The sequence below is a fragment of the Meleagris gallopavo genome, chromosome 16 (assembly GCF_905368555.1).
Source record: "Meleagris gallopavo chromosome 16, MGAL_WU_HG_1.1, whole genome shotgun sequence".
NCBI lineage: Eukaryota > Metazoa > Chordata > Aves > Galliformes > Phasianidae > Meleagris > Meleagris gallopavo.
Window position 1 is genome coordinate 8,264,645 of NC_139419.1, and position 14,196 is coordinate 8,278,840.

The following is a 14,196-nucleotide window of genomic DNA, read 5'->3' on the forward strand; positions in this document are numbered from 1 at the left end:
AGCCCTTCTAGGAACAGCTGATGTTACTGAGAGCCTGCTGTGTGCTTTAATTGACTGTAAGACACCGAACAAGTCTTGTTTTAAACCCATTTTCTCCCCATGATTTCTGTAGCACAGCAACATGCATTCTTGTCTGTCATTGCTAGTTTTTGTCTAAACTCCAACAGGTGTGAAAGAGGCACTAAGTAACCATCAGGACAACTGCAATCAAGGTTTAAATACTGCTTGTGTTTCTGGTGCAAATAATTGACACAAATTCGAGAAACCAAACACACACACACACACACACACACACACTGTTCAGAACTGAGCTGAATGAATTGCCTGTGGCAAAGAACCAGCAGAAGGGAGGAGGAGGAACTGCTTTTCCAGTGGACCTACTGTCATGCACAAGGCTTTACTCTGGTACAAATTTTTCAAGATCCAGACTTATTCTCATCTCCCATATTGTTAGGCTCTGTTGCATCTAAGACAGAAGAAATTTATTTGCAGAGTACAAGAAAATTCAGGATGATTAGCTCCATACAAAGAGCAGAGACCAGCAGCAATGCCAAAGCTCTCTTAGGACTTCCCTCACTACAGAGATCAAAGTCTCCAACGATTCAAAGTCAGATGCTGCCACCTGTTGACAACTTTGCCCTGCAAAAGCAAATACTTTATGCACAGCAGGCTATTCGAAAGTTTTATTTTACATCCAACTTAGTAAGCAGTTTGCATACCTCAGACTAAGTTCTGACCCCCTTTTACCACCTGTGACTCAGACTGCTGATACTTACCGTGTGGTCAGCTGCACAGAGCATTAAGGAGGGGCTGCAGGCACTGCCCTGCACTACCTGTAACCTTCAAATAACAAAATCCCACAGCACTAGAGCTGGGCACACAAGCTCCCTGCCATCCTGCTCACAAAGCCTGGTGTTAAGTTCGGGCTTAGCAAGCAAAGCAGACCTCAAGCCAAAAGGTCTGTCTACTTGAGAGTGTGCAGAGGTGAAACCCATTTCCAGATATCCAAGTCAGGAGTTTGCAGTACAGGTGCTTTCCTCAGCTGTGCCCCACCCCCCGAGTTTTCCCTGTATGAAGGCCAACTGGCATTCTGTGATTCTACGAGTTGTGATGGATTTTTTCAGAGATCAGCTTAGAACTGAGCCGCATTCACTTCCACATGCACTAGGTCAGTATGGGGCTACATTTGCTGAATGTCAAAAAAGGTTGTACCTGCTGGTCCAAGCTCACCTCCAAGTCCTTCTTTCCATCCTGGAGCTCTAATCTCCACTTAGTAATTGTAAGAAAGGTGCTGGGCTGCCTTGTGGAATAAATTAACATAGTTCTATTCCCAGATGATTGAGGGTATCAGAAACGCTCTGGCTTCAGGAAGTCTCTGTTGGATCACAACAGCACACTTGTGTAGTAGTGAAGCACTACACACAGGTAAAGTGGCTCAGCAAGACCAGTGTGTTTTCTGAAATTAGTTTAAAACAGGAATGTCATGGAACCAAGGAACCATCCTAAAAGGGACCTCAAAAATCACCAAGTTCCAAACCTCCTGCCACAGGCAAGGGCACCTTATAGTGCATGATCTTCAAGGAGCCCAAAGCCGTTGGAAAAATCCAAGAGAAGCCTTCTTAAAGCATCCCTGAGGAACATGTGTTCTGCTCTGGTCTGATGCAAACCAAGATTTTATAAAAAGGTTATGTTTTTCAGGGTTACTCAGAACAAGAAATGTAACAGCTCTGCTTGTGTGTGCAGTCAGTGCTTATGCTGAATTACTCCCACTAAGGGTCCCACAACAACAGCACAAAAAATTGTTAAAAGCTTAATTTGGCAATAAAAAAGGGTCAATACATTTTTACTCTGAAACCATTCTTTGTAATTTAGTATACAGATGTTTATCTTCAGCTGAACATGGCCACATCTGCCATATGCAATTCAGACTTGCTGCCTTTATGAGTGGGACAGAGCAGGAAAGCTGTAACCTTTTAAATCATTTCCCTGCTCTTCCCAGGTAAGTTGTAAGTCTCTGGTGAAGGGCACTAACAATATATATGGTAACTACTACAATATTTATGGTAACTATTCATTGCAGCATAGTTGCTAGCTTCTTGCTCCTCAAAGACCCACAATCGGTGAGACTGGACAGCCTACCTAGAGTTAAGACCAGTTTGCTCACATAGGAATAAGAAACTAAACTGACATAGGTTATTTAGTTACAAACTAGTTTAAAAAGAACAAGGCAACCAATCCAGAAGCCCATTACTTCTCATTTCAACCATCTTACCATCTACAAGTAGCTCTTCAGCTGCAGTCAGCTGCTCTGTGTGCTGCTTTAAGGAAATTTGCTATTTCTGTATTGAGTACACTATGCTACACATCACCTACCTAAATTAAGGTAGCAACTCATTCCATACCAAATATATTCATTCTTTCTTTCTCTCTTCAGACATTTTGAGAGATCCCAAACAGTTACACCCTCAGGGCAAGACGCAAAGCAGCTGCACAGCAACTACCCTGCCCAAAATTCTGATGGTACAGAGGACCAACAAAGCAGCAAACCGAAAGGAAAAAAAAACAATTGAACCTTATACCTCAATTGCTCCTTAACACTGTAAGATTTAAAAGAAGTTTGTGATCTAATGTCAAACTCCAGCCATCTAATTATTTCACCATCTTGCATCTCACAACTTCTTAAGTAATCTTAACAAGCAGGAAATAGCTTCTGGAAAGGCATGTTCCACTTATTCTGAAAGTGAAAAGAGGAGTCACACTCATGTAACTATGGTGACCTAAAAAGCAAGGAGCAATTCCAACTCAGGATAGCAGAGTACAGTCTAACATTGTAACTTCCCTACTGAGGCTATTCTGTAGAGCTACCCCTACCTGTCATTCAAAAAATGGTAACAATTAATAGCATGCTGTATCATTAACAGAAAATCGTGAACAAGGACAGTGTGGAATCTCAGCATCATTTGAAGTAAAGGCCGAACTGAAGCACAAGAGCTGTCTGTTACAAGCACTACTGCAGGTAGTATTAGAAGTTATTGAAATACCAACTGGAAACAGCAGAGTCCGTTTGAACAATTTATTAGTATCCTCTTTTACAAGTTTTAGAAAAAGAATCCCAGGATTTTGCCTCCTGTGTGTTTTCGCCTAGCCTCCTCATGGTCCATGATGCCAGCTGAGGTTGTCAGTACTATGTACCTATTGAGGAAGAACACATGTTCAGTTTATTGTCAGTTTTCTTCCATGTTCATGCAGAGCTGATGGCACTAACTTAATTTTTGTACTACAACAGAAAGATGTTTTTTTCAGAAAGGACATAACACAGACAGCATGCTATCAGAGAACGAAAAAGAAACTCCTCCCAGTTGTGAAGCACACAAAGTACATTTACAGGCTTCTGTTCTCCCTTCAGTTTCATCATACATTCCTAATGTAAAGTCAGTTCTGCTGTTCTAGTGGTGGGAAGCCTATAGTTTATAGGCAAAGTCTGCTTCTATTTCAAGGAGAGTTCTTTCTTCAGAGCAGATAAGAGTTGCTATGGTGCCAGCTCTGAAGGCTTTGTCACTCAGTGCTTCGAACACTGCTCATGCTTCCACAGATGAGTACCTGAACCTGGACTGACAACTGAAGCAGCTTTAGTGACTTCTAATGCCAACATTTGGATTATCAGCATAGTTCACACAGCTTCATGTCTGAAAACCTCTTCCCACTGCTCTATAAATACTCTTGAAAAATCTCAGTATGACAACACATACTAGCAAGCTAGATAGGTACAGCTTGACTACTCAGCTTATCACTGGAGCTTTAAGAAAAGAAATGACAAGGAACTGTTAATCTTGCCTCCAACAGGGCAGACTAGCTGAGCCACTGCAATTTATTATTCTCAATTTAGGGAATTTGGGGAAAGAAAAACGTATTGTAACATTTTCTATGTTTTGGATATTCAGAACTGAAGAAGTTGAGTCTTACATTAATTCATATTTAATCAACTTAAACACAATCACAAAAGTGCAACCTAATCCCATTCATCTCTTCCTACTCTTTCATCTATAAATGGCCATTCATAAAAGTAAAATAAGGAACAAAAATCCTCTAGACTAAGGAAATGGTGAAACAACAAAAAAGGTTCTTGCTTAGTAGCACTCCTTCAGAACTGATTAAAAAGCATTTATATCGAAGCTGAATTTTTACTCTTATCTGCTTTCAGACTAGTGAGATGAAAGGCATCAGGTGAATCTAATTCAGGCAGTAGTTAAAAAAAAGAAATCAGATTATGTATGACAGATTTAACTCCTCTCCATACTTACCCAAACTGACGTGAAGGCAGCAGGTTGTTTTGCCATTTTTCCAAATCCTTCAGTTGAACATCAAATCTGGGACTGATTACACCGCACTATAAAACAGAATTCCATTACAAACCAGAGAACTATATAAACTGGATCTGTACGTTTGTCATTCCAGCCCTCTGAATGAAAAAATTCAACTGCAATTAAAAGGTAATCAGCAGCAAAAGACTAGAGAGTATCAAGCAGCATGTGCCCTATTCCATCGTACGGAATGGCTTTCTCTCTTTGACAGAAGTCAAAGCTCTCATGCAGTTATTCAGCTTTTATTTCTTTATCCTTGTCTCTTCCTTCTTGCCTAAATGGAGAGATATATACTGCTGTTGAGGCTACACTAATAATTTAATTGGTACAGCTGGGAGAGCACAAAAGCATGCTATAAACTACTAAAGGTTAAGGAGTACCCTATATCATCAACAACCTGACATCAGAAGTGAACTGTCCTTGAGTAATCATTATAAAGAGTTAGCAGAAACACCTGTAATGTTAAACAAAGAGAAATTAACACGCGCAGAAGTTACCAGCACTTTCAAGTTAATCCTATTACTTATCAACCATGACCACCTCTAGTGACCTCACTGGCTCGAACAACCTTAACATCCAAGAGCAAAAGCAGAGTACACCTGATTGCACTGACACCTTCCTGAACCAAGTAGCTTCTTTCCTTATTGCAGCTACTGGAAGAAACATCACATCCAATTGCAAAATCTGATACAAAATCATCCAGAAAGACCTCAAGAAACACCGTACTCAAATATGACCTCTATTATTCTTATTACAGACATATGCCACTAGAAACTGGGGTGGAGTCAGAATTCCCTGCTACTACACTCAAACATTCTCAGCTGCAACAGTTGCTCATCACAGAGATAGCCCCCCCAACATCTTCCGGCCAATTAATATTTACATCTCTTTACTTGAAAACCACCTCTCACTCGAATAGCTTCATTGGAAACAATGACCATCCATGCTCAAGAAACGTTTGGATGTTGTACTGTGGCTTAGTGGGAAATACTGGTGACAGTGGAAGGTTGGACTGGATGATTTTGGAGGCCTTTTCCAACCTTGGTGATTCTATGACTCTGTGCATAGCAATTCATCACAGAAGTAGACAGCTCAATGTTTTAAGTCAAATGCATTTAAAAAAATGCCCAAACACAACAATGATTCATACACCCCAGGAACCCAAAAAGCACTGATTATCACAACATTTCACTCTGCCTCAACCACAAGCAAAGCCAACCTTAGCAGCAGTAGAAATGCTCATCTCCTCACTATTTAGAGGTATTAAACACCAACTGGAAAGCAAAGTTGCTATCTTGGGACAAAACTATTCTAGATAACTTAACAGAGAAATCACTGGGTAGGCAGAAAGCCCCTAACGAGAAATACAGCTGAAAAGTGACTTCCAAAAATCTACCTTATGTATTGCACATTTAGTGGTAATTAAGTCAACCATACTAATACATATCTAGGAAACATAACATCCGATAACTACTGATAACAGCCAGATTACTCTCACTTACACAGACCTAACTAAATGCCAAGTTCTCACAAGTAATTATTTCAGAATTAGAGCAGACAAAAAGGCCTCATTTACACATCTTCCTAGAGAACTGAATTCAGGAAAACAAAGCCTACCTTGTTGAGTCTGCCTGTGAGATTGACAACAATCTTCCCAGCTCTGTGATCATCAATTATCTCAAATTCACCGATGTAACCTAGGAAAGATTAGAAAACAGACAAATCAAAACATGATACGTAGCTACAATACAGTTCACTTTACCAAGCTATCCAAAACCACTTCAAGCATCTTGATTTAAGTCAAAAACCACCTGAAGAAAACATCATCCACAGAATTTCAGAAGTTTTCAGCAATTAAGACTAACTTGAGTGTACAAACTCGTATGGTTCCACTATACTGAAGCACAGTTGTATTTGACTACATTCTGTAAAGCTGAAACACAACTAAAACACTGAAGAAGAATTACTGCTGTGAGGGTTTTTCTGGTTGGCTTTTGTTTCCAGAACTTGTCTCATTCCTGCAGAATGTTCTGGGTAGCTCCATTATTCAGAATGCATATAGAATACTACAATCAAAAACCATACTCCGCTTCCTCCCTCCTCCCAGCAATTAACAGCACACTCATCTAAAAACATGACCCCACACATAACATCAATTCAGTAAGATGCTCCAACTTTACCCAAAGATCTCCTTCGCTAAAGTCAACTACACAGGAACCGTAAATGAAAGAAATATCAGTGCTGTGGTCCACACTCACCATGCTTCATCATCACAGTTAAAAACCGGACGATTACTTTGGAGCATGGCCTAATGAGAACCTGGCGTTTCCCACGTTTCTCTGCGTTGTTGATGCTTTTGAGAGCATCGGCCAGAACGTTCATGCGCACCATGGTGCCTGTGGGGAGGAGAGAGGCAGTTATACACACGCATCCATCACAGCCACATTGAGAGGCACTTCTGAGGCATATTTTAGAGCTTAAGGTCCAAAAAGTAACAGAAAGTTGCACTCAGCCTTAGCAAGTCACAACACACGCTCAGGTTTGTTCAAGAGAATTCAAATACTGTCACAACTTTGAAAATCACACACATCAGGACTTCAACTTGGATTTTATTCACACACACACACAAAGATTTTTAACAAGCAGCATGTAACAAGCAATATGCCATCAACGTCTTTTCCAGGGGAATGGTTTAGATTTTAAAATTCCGTATTAACCCCATCCAAAAAGCATGTCACACATGGTATTAATAATCTAGATACTGCTTAGCTTTCCTACCTGCAAAAAGGTAACAAAAAAAGGCATTACAGGATGAACCGCTCTTAAAGGGAGACCGTGCATCACCTCCTGCATCGCAGGGCTAAGGCCACGAGCACTCCGCGCACAAGGCGGGCCGTGCCCGGACCCCACCGTTCCGCGTGCTGCTGGAGCCAGGCGGGCGCTGCTGCTGGGGGGACCCGGAACGGCCATCCCGGAGCGGGCCGGCTCGTAGCGCACGCGCGGGTTTCCGCCTCTAAGCCGAGAGCTCCCCGCCGAGCCGCCCTGCCCCGCGCCCGGCCCGGGCCCGCCGCCGCCCTCAGCCCCCCTCCCTCCGTCTCTCTGGGCTGGCAGGCGGCTCTCCCCCACCCGCCGCTTCGGAGGTTCTACAGAGCGTCAGGGATGACGCCGAGGGCTCAAAGCGGGCCGGACCGCTCGGGCGCGGTCTCGGGCCCCCGGCGAGGGGAGCGGGAGCGGCGGAGGAGCGAGGATGGGGCGGAAGCGCGGCGGATGGCGGCCGGGCCGAAGCGGCGGCCCTACTCACCGGTGCGGCAAGATGGCGGAAAAGGAAGAGGCCGGGCGCCCGCGCGGGATTATGGGAAAGCCATGAGCGCGGAGTGGCGCGCGCGCCGCCCGACGCGATCTCGCGAGACTCGACATCCTATCCGGAAGGCGCCGCGCGCCGAGCTCGGCCATCCCCATTGGTGAGAACGCAGTGGCGCACTTCCGAGCCGACGCCGCCACGCGCGCTCCTATAGCAACGCGGACGCTGCGCCGCGGTTCGCCGGTCTGCCCGCAGCCTCTGAGAGCCGCGATAACCGACTGCGCGCGGCACCACGGCCCGGCTGCCAAGTTTGCTGCTTACAGCGAGGGATGACAAACGCACGCCGTGCGGGTACAACTGCGCGACAAACGCTATTTCCAGTTCTTCCAGTTCTCGAGATCCACATCCATCACCTTCCAAACAGTCACAAAGAACGAGTCTGAGAAGTTTCTCATTAGTCTATATTTACCTACTCAACAGTTACAATACACTGAGGAGACTTCATTTTAAAACAGTAAACTTTTAAAATGCATTAACACAGGTTTTAGCTTTTCAAAGAAAAAAAAAGTTTGTTTGTTTTTAAAAAAAAGGAGGGGAGGAGATAGAAAAGCAGAGCACTCAGCCTTATTTACAACAGACAGACCGAGTGCATCCAGAGTGATTTTGTACACAGACAACATTCATAAAACCAAACGTGCTACATGGCTCCATGACAGCAGTTCTTAGAACAGTCAGCTATTAAGGTCACACACACACCTTAACTCGCTCTCTACAGTCTCAGTGCAACAAACTGAAGTTTGTACTACAGCTAAATAACTCTACCAGAAATCTATGTACTCCAGATCCCAGTTCAGCAGGCAGTCTGGCATATGCTGCCACAGAAAGCAAACATTCAGTGAGATAACAGGACCACCTCCTGCCCCACGTGAGGGCAGGCACGCTCAACTACCATCATTTATTCAGTTTGTCTTCTTTCCACAAGACTCAGTAGTAACAAGCTGCTGAGAAGTGCAAGCTTTCAGAACGCCTTTGTACTTGCTGTAACCATAAACCATTAACTGGTGAAGCTAACAGGTATGGAAATGCTGTGATCAATTGCAGTAAGTTTTTGAGACAGGGTACTTATGAGGCTTCTTAAATTGGTGAAGAATTTAAGCTCCACATGTCAAAGGTTAAGATCTTTCATATGAAATCAGATACAGAACCCTACAAGAGAGACAAACCCATAGCAGATGCTAGAGTGACATTTTCAACTCATTGGAGCCAATAAAAAAAGGTAAGCCAGTGAGCAATACAACTTCTATTATCTTAATTATACATCAATTCACAAAACTGTTCCCAAGAAAACCTTCTACAAGAGCAAACAGCACTTAAGTCTTCACTCATTTTTCTTCTCCTTGTGCTTGAGCAGTTTGTTTATTTCCCTTTTTGCCATTCCAACATACTTTGTAATGATCCCATGCTGGTTCAGTCCAGGAAACAGTAGCAAGAAACTTACTGCAGAAATAAACAAAAAAATCAATTATTTACTAACGTTTTAACTTCTGTCTTCTGTCACCTGGCAACTCCTTGCCTCCCTTAAGCCCCATCAACTATCTGAACACACAAGTAAATGTCCCAGGTTAAAAAGAAAACCACCCCACGCAAATAATCACATTTCACTTCCACCAGCCTCATACCATTTTAGGCAGCTAACAAAGTTGGATCTGTTTTGCACACTACACACTTACCAATAAGATATGTCAGAAAGAGGTTGTGAACCTGCTGTCCAATCCAGGCAACCACAGCAAGAGAACAAAGCATGGTCATGAAGTACTGAAAAAAGAAAAGGGAACAGTTACCACTGATCTGATGGAAATTCTCATCCTTCTCTTCAGTATGGAGCAATATTTCAAAGTCTAAAACTAGACTGAAGTCCGCTGGCCTCTCCACATGCAATATCTATGCACAGGCTTGTTAGAACTGAGACTGCAGAGACTACATCTGTACATTCTCAATTATTTAATGCACTATTACTTTTATTACAGTATGGCAGCTGTATATAGCCCTCACACTGTGCAATCCCCATATCCATACAACTTGTGCTTCACGCAGCACTTGAAGCTTTCTGACCAGTATAACTATTAATTAATGTAACTAAGCTGAAACATTAAGGTCTAGCTTTTCAGACAGGTAGTACACTGAACACAACAATCTTAATGTGCTTTTTACAAGCTCTGTTGCAAAAAAAATTACCCAAAGAAACACAATTTATCTTAGTATCAGGGGTATGCTCATACTGAACAACAGTGCACGTTCCAGGTTGAGAATCTTGCCACTCAGGGTTTCAGTAAGAGGTGTGACTCACATTAAATGACAGGTAGAACAGTCAGTTTGCACTCTGAAATACTCTATTCAGACACGTTCTCTGCTAAAACGCTTAAGGCTGAACAAAGCAAAGAGATATTTTACAGTGACAGAGAGAACCACCCCTGGAACTCAATACCATTTTAGGCTTCTCTTCCTTCAGCGCGAAAAGACGTTTCCACCACCCAACAATTCGGCGACGAGATTTGACCAAATTGCTGCAAATCTCATGGAATCTTTGCTGCTGTTCTGTAGTCCTTTTAATAAAGAGAAGCCAGGAATAAGAATTCATGTTGTCATCTGAAACTTAAGAACTCTCCTATACTATTTCCCAGCAGAAAAATAAGTACCTATCTCGACACTTGCTACACTCAGTTTTGTACCTTCTTTTTACTCAGCAATGCCTATGAAATTAAGTACACTGAATCTCTCAAATGAGCTCCAAAACTGCAACTCCTATTCTAGTCAGAAGAACAATGAATTTCAACTTTATCTGCTGTGTGCAATTATTTGGGTTCTTCTGTTGGCACAGTGACAGACAAGAACTAGTTAATTTAGAGCAGATACACAACAATTTATTTTTAATCCAAAATTCAGTTCAAATAAGGTTCTCCTTCAGCTTACTGTTTTTACAGAAGCCTTGTCCTTCTCTGAATATATTTCAATCACTTATGATCACATTTGTACTCTTAAGATTCCTGTACATCACTCTACTTACATCACATTTACAAGTGCTATTCTAAAACAAAGAACACAGTTCCTTTCATATTTTAGATGTTGGCACCTATTATCTGTTAAGTAGTACAAACCAGTTTGCAGAACGAACATCTTTAATAGAACAAAGCATGCCCCTATTCCTTCAAAAATAAAATCTTACTTTCCTAGAAGAGAAGGAACAATAAAGATTATGTTGTAGTAGTTTTACTTCAGTAAAAGAAGAACGCAGGGCATTTTACAAGTGTCCTCAATTCATAAACCACAGAGATTGACAATGACACTGACTATACAGGAATCATTTAACACTTGCAATTCAGATATTCACTTGGATAGAAATCAATTTCTTTACACTCAGGCTATTTTAATTTAAGGCTTTCCTCACCATTTGTTGGAGCCAAAGATTCTGGGTGCAAGAGCAGGAACAAGATAATCAGCCAAACAGATGAACATAACAAAGCAGGAGACGCCTGAAAGAACAGATGGATCCAAGTAGTAGATCATCCTGTAAAAACAACATTGAGATGATTTATGGACACTGACTGCTAAATATGACTGTCCAACACTCATTGCTTGCACTTACATCTATGTGGCAACTAAGAGCCGCTCAGACTATTATAATGTTACACAGTCATGAGCAGAAGCCTCAGCAAGCTCAAATCTCCTGACTGTATCTCTAGCGAAGAGAAAGGCAACAACCTCCCACCCTGCTCCTAAGTTATTCTCAGCCTACAGCTCCTTTCCCCTCTTTCTCTAAGTTGTGTAAAACCATCCAAACTTGTCCCTAAAAACCACACCAAAGACAAAGAATATCTAGTAAGGAAAGCCTGCCCTATGGAAGCTTGTTTTTCTTTATGACCACAATGTGTGAGCTTCAGGAATAAGCCACAGAAGATGGCCAGATTTGATTAAGAATCAGGATAGAAAGGATGAGGGCAGAACATGAACACACCAACGAAGGGCATAGAGTTGAACCCAGTGAAAACCTACAGCAATCAGGCCTGACAAACATCTGCAAAAAGCACCGCCCCCCTCTGGGCAGGATCTGAGCCATGGTGTTACTTCCTCTTCCCAGTACTTCTAGGTTTTCCTTTTCATAGTTTACATACATTCAGAAACAGAACCTGAAGAGCCTTCTTAATAAAGAGGTCTTTTAAAGCGGTCTTAATAGTCCCAATGTGTTTAGTAGCTTTGCTACCAGCCATGAGAGCACAGAGCTACTTACAGGAAAGAAAATGAAACAACACTCATCAGTGCTGGAGGAAACCAGGCTCTCTCCCAACGAAGAACTTTATCAGTCATCAAGATCACTTCTCCCCATCCTTGCAACTGCTCTTCCAAGCTAGCTGTCTCTGCAGCCTACAAAAAAAAAAAAGGGAAGAAGGCATGATTTCTAAGCAGAGGATCAGATTAGTTCCCACACAGCAACAGCTAAAAGAGTCGCAAAGATCTCAGTCATAAATCAGAATAATTATTAATAACAAATTTTCACTGCTATAACACTGTAGAATAGGTACTTTAAAATAGCCCAGAACATAATGAAGCAGTAGCACATCTCACCAGACCAAACAACACCTCCCTGCAGACTTTACTGAGGTGTTTTGCCCCTTTATGGTGCTCCCTTGCCCAGTTTAGCAGAAAGTCAAGTCTTTCAAAGGACAAGTCCTTCAAAGCTGCAGTTTTCCTGGCATGTGAGAGATATTTTAAATATAGGTATTTTCAAAAATAACTTTAACATATTAAAGTTCTCTAATTGCTGTCCAACATCCATTTTTGTTATGTGGAAAACAGATGAAAAGATGCAGAACTGTAACGTGGAAGTTACCAAACTGAACACACTAGAACACAAATAAAAAGTTTTCCCATGAGTTGCCAAAACAGAACAGGCAGCCCTTACACTCCTGCTCCTGCATTGTGCCTCCATTCCTCCCCACACATCCTCTGTGAAGAGGCCCCATCTGCTCTGACAGCAGCTCCCTAAGCAGTTCACCTCAGGTGTTCTGCATTTAGCAGAGCTTAACAGTGAGCCCTAGGAAAAAAGAGGGATCCCAGATTAAAGCACTCGTGTAACCACGGATGGAACTGACATTCCCACACAGTCATGGGTTAAAAGTCACCCAACCCTGCACATATGCTGCACAAAGACAGAGTGGGTTTAGAACAAGGACAGCTGAGTGCAGCTGCCATTGCAAAGCAGAGCTTACCTCTGGGATTCTATCAGAAATTCCTGCAAAAGTTACAGTTCAACACCGAGGGAAATGGAAGGCTATCTGACAGACTGCTGAATGCCTTCCAGCTCATTACATACATTTTATGTTATAAACACAAATCCTCACATTAAAAAAAGAGAAAGCAGGTTCTCCATAGGATATTTTATAGCCAGCTGTTCTGCTTTATTACTTGTCTGCATTTATCATTATGAGCAGGAGAAAGTGCAACGGGGAGCACGCAGGAATATAACAGCATTATTAACTACAGTCTGAACCAACTGTCCGGAGCTGTTTTCCACCGGGACAGGCACAGACGGCAGCTGAAGGGCAGCTTTGCCAGCACCCGTCCTTCCTTCACTCCAGATCCTGCCCACCCGCACTGTGCAATCGCTTGTTTTTCCCCCCTCTGAACAAACCGAGCTTCCATAAATGCCGTTGCTCTGAGCACAGCTCCCACCCCCAGAATACCGCACGCGCCGTTGAAACGCAGTCCCAACCGCTCCTTCCGCAGCGCCCAGCCTTCTCTTCCACTCTCCGCGTTCCTCTCACCACCTCCCAGACGATCAATAACACCTCAGCGCTTCCCCCCCTCAACCTCTTCCCGCCCGCCGCTCGGACCTCCCGCCCCGCTCAGCGTAACGCGGTTCCCCCGGCCGACGGCGCAGCCGAGAGCCGCCGCCACACACAGACGTGAATATTTAACGTCAGCCCCGCAGGTCGCACACGGCGATGAGCTCCGGCGGCCGGCGAGCAGCGGAGCCCGACGCGGGCGGCTCCCGCGGCCAACCCCGCACAGCAGCCCGCCGTGCAGCCGGCCGGCCGCCCGCAGCGAAGGGGTGCGCACGGAGCCGATCGTCTGCGCCCAGACGGCCCGGCAGCGTGCCGCCCCGGTTCCCCGAGACCGCCGGCTCCTCCTCGCCCACCCGCAGGCAGGGGCTCCGGGCACCCCGATCGACCCGAGGAGCCGCCGGCCCCGCCGCACTGACCAACTGGTAGACGCTGTTGTTGTCGCCCTCCGCCATCTTGCTCGGCCCTCGCAGCGCGGCCACGCCCGCCGCCACCGCCCCTTGTAGCTTCCGCAGCCCCTTTTCGGCGTTATGATTGGCCGACTCGAAAGCGACGCAGACCAATCCCAGAGCTCCCGCCGCGCTCCGGCTGAAACCGATTGGCTGATGGGATTCGAACAGAGGCAGCCAGCTAATCAGCGTGGGGTGTCCCCGCCTCCTCCCTCCCCTCCGTCGCAATGCGACTGCGGCAGTAGCGG

At 44.1% G+C, this 14,196-nt stretch overlaps 2 protein-coding genes across 2 annotated transcripts; both read right to left on the minus strand.

Moving 5' to 3' along the window:
- Nucleotides 1-3,059: 3,059 nt before the first annotated feature.
- RPS15A (ribosomal protein S15a) lies at nt 3,060-7,787 on the minus strand. Its single transcript, XM_085237519.1, has 5 exons — nt 7,663-7,787; nt 6,620-6,757; nt 5,979-6,058; nt 4,302-4,387; nt 3,060-3,192 (listed from the first exon to the last, which is right to left on the minus strand). Exons 2-5 carry the CDS (start codon nt 6,750-6,752, stop codon nt 3,099-3,101), a joined length of 393 nt encoding a protein of 130 aa, XP_085093645.1. The 5' UTR covers nt 6,753-6,757; nt 7,663-7,787; the 3' UTR covers nt 3,060-3,098.
- Nucleotides 7,788-8,944: 1,157 nt separating this feature from the next.
- ARL6IP1 (ARL6 interacting reticulophagy regulator 1) lies at nt 8,945-14,062 on the minus strand. The gene is made up of 6 exons (XM_085237518.1): nt 13,919-14,062; nt 11,948-12,081; nt 11,108-11,227; nt 10,148-10,265; nt 9,393-9,477; nt 8,945-9,159 (listed from the first exon to the last, which is right to left on the minus strand). The coding sequence occupies exons 1-6, from the start codon at nt 13,952-13,954 to the stop codon at nt 9,041-9,043; spliced, it is 612 nt and encodes a 203-aa protein (XP_085093644.1). The 5' UTR covers nt 13,955-14,062; the 3' UTR covers nt 8,945-9,040.
- Between the last annotated feature and the right edge of the window lie 134 nt (nt 14,063-14,196).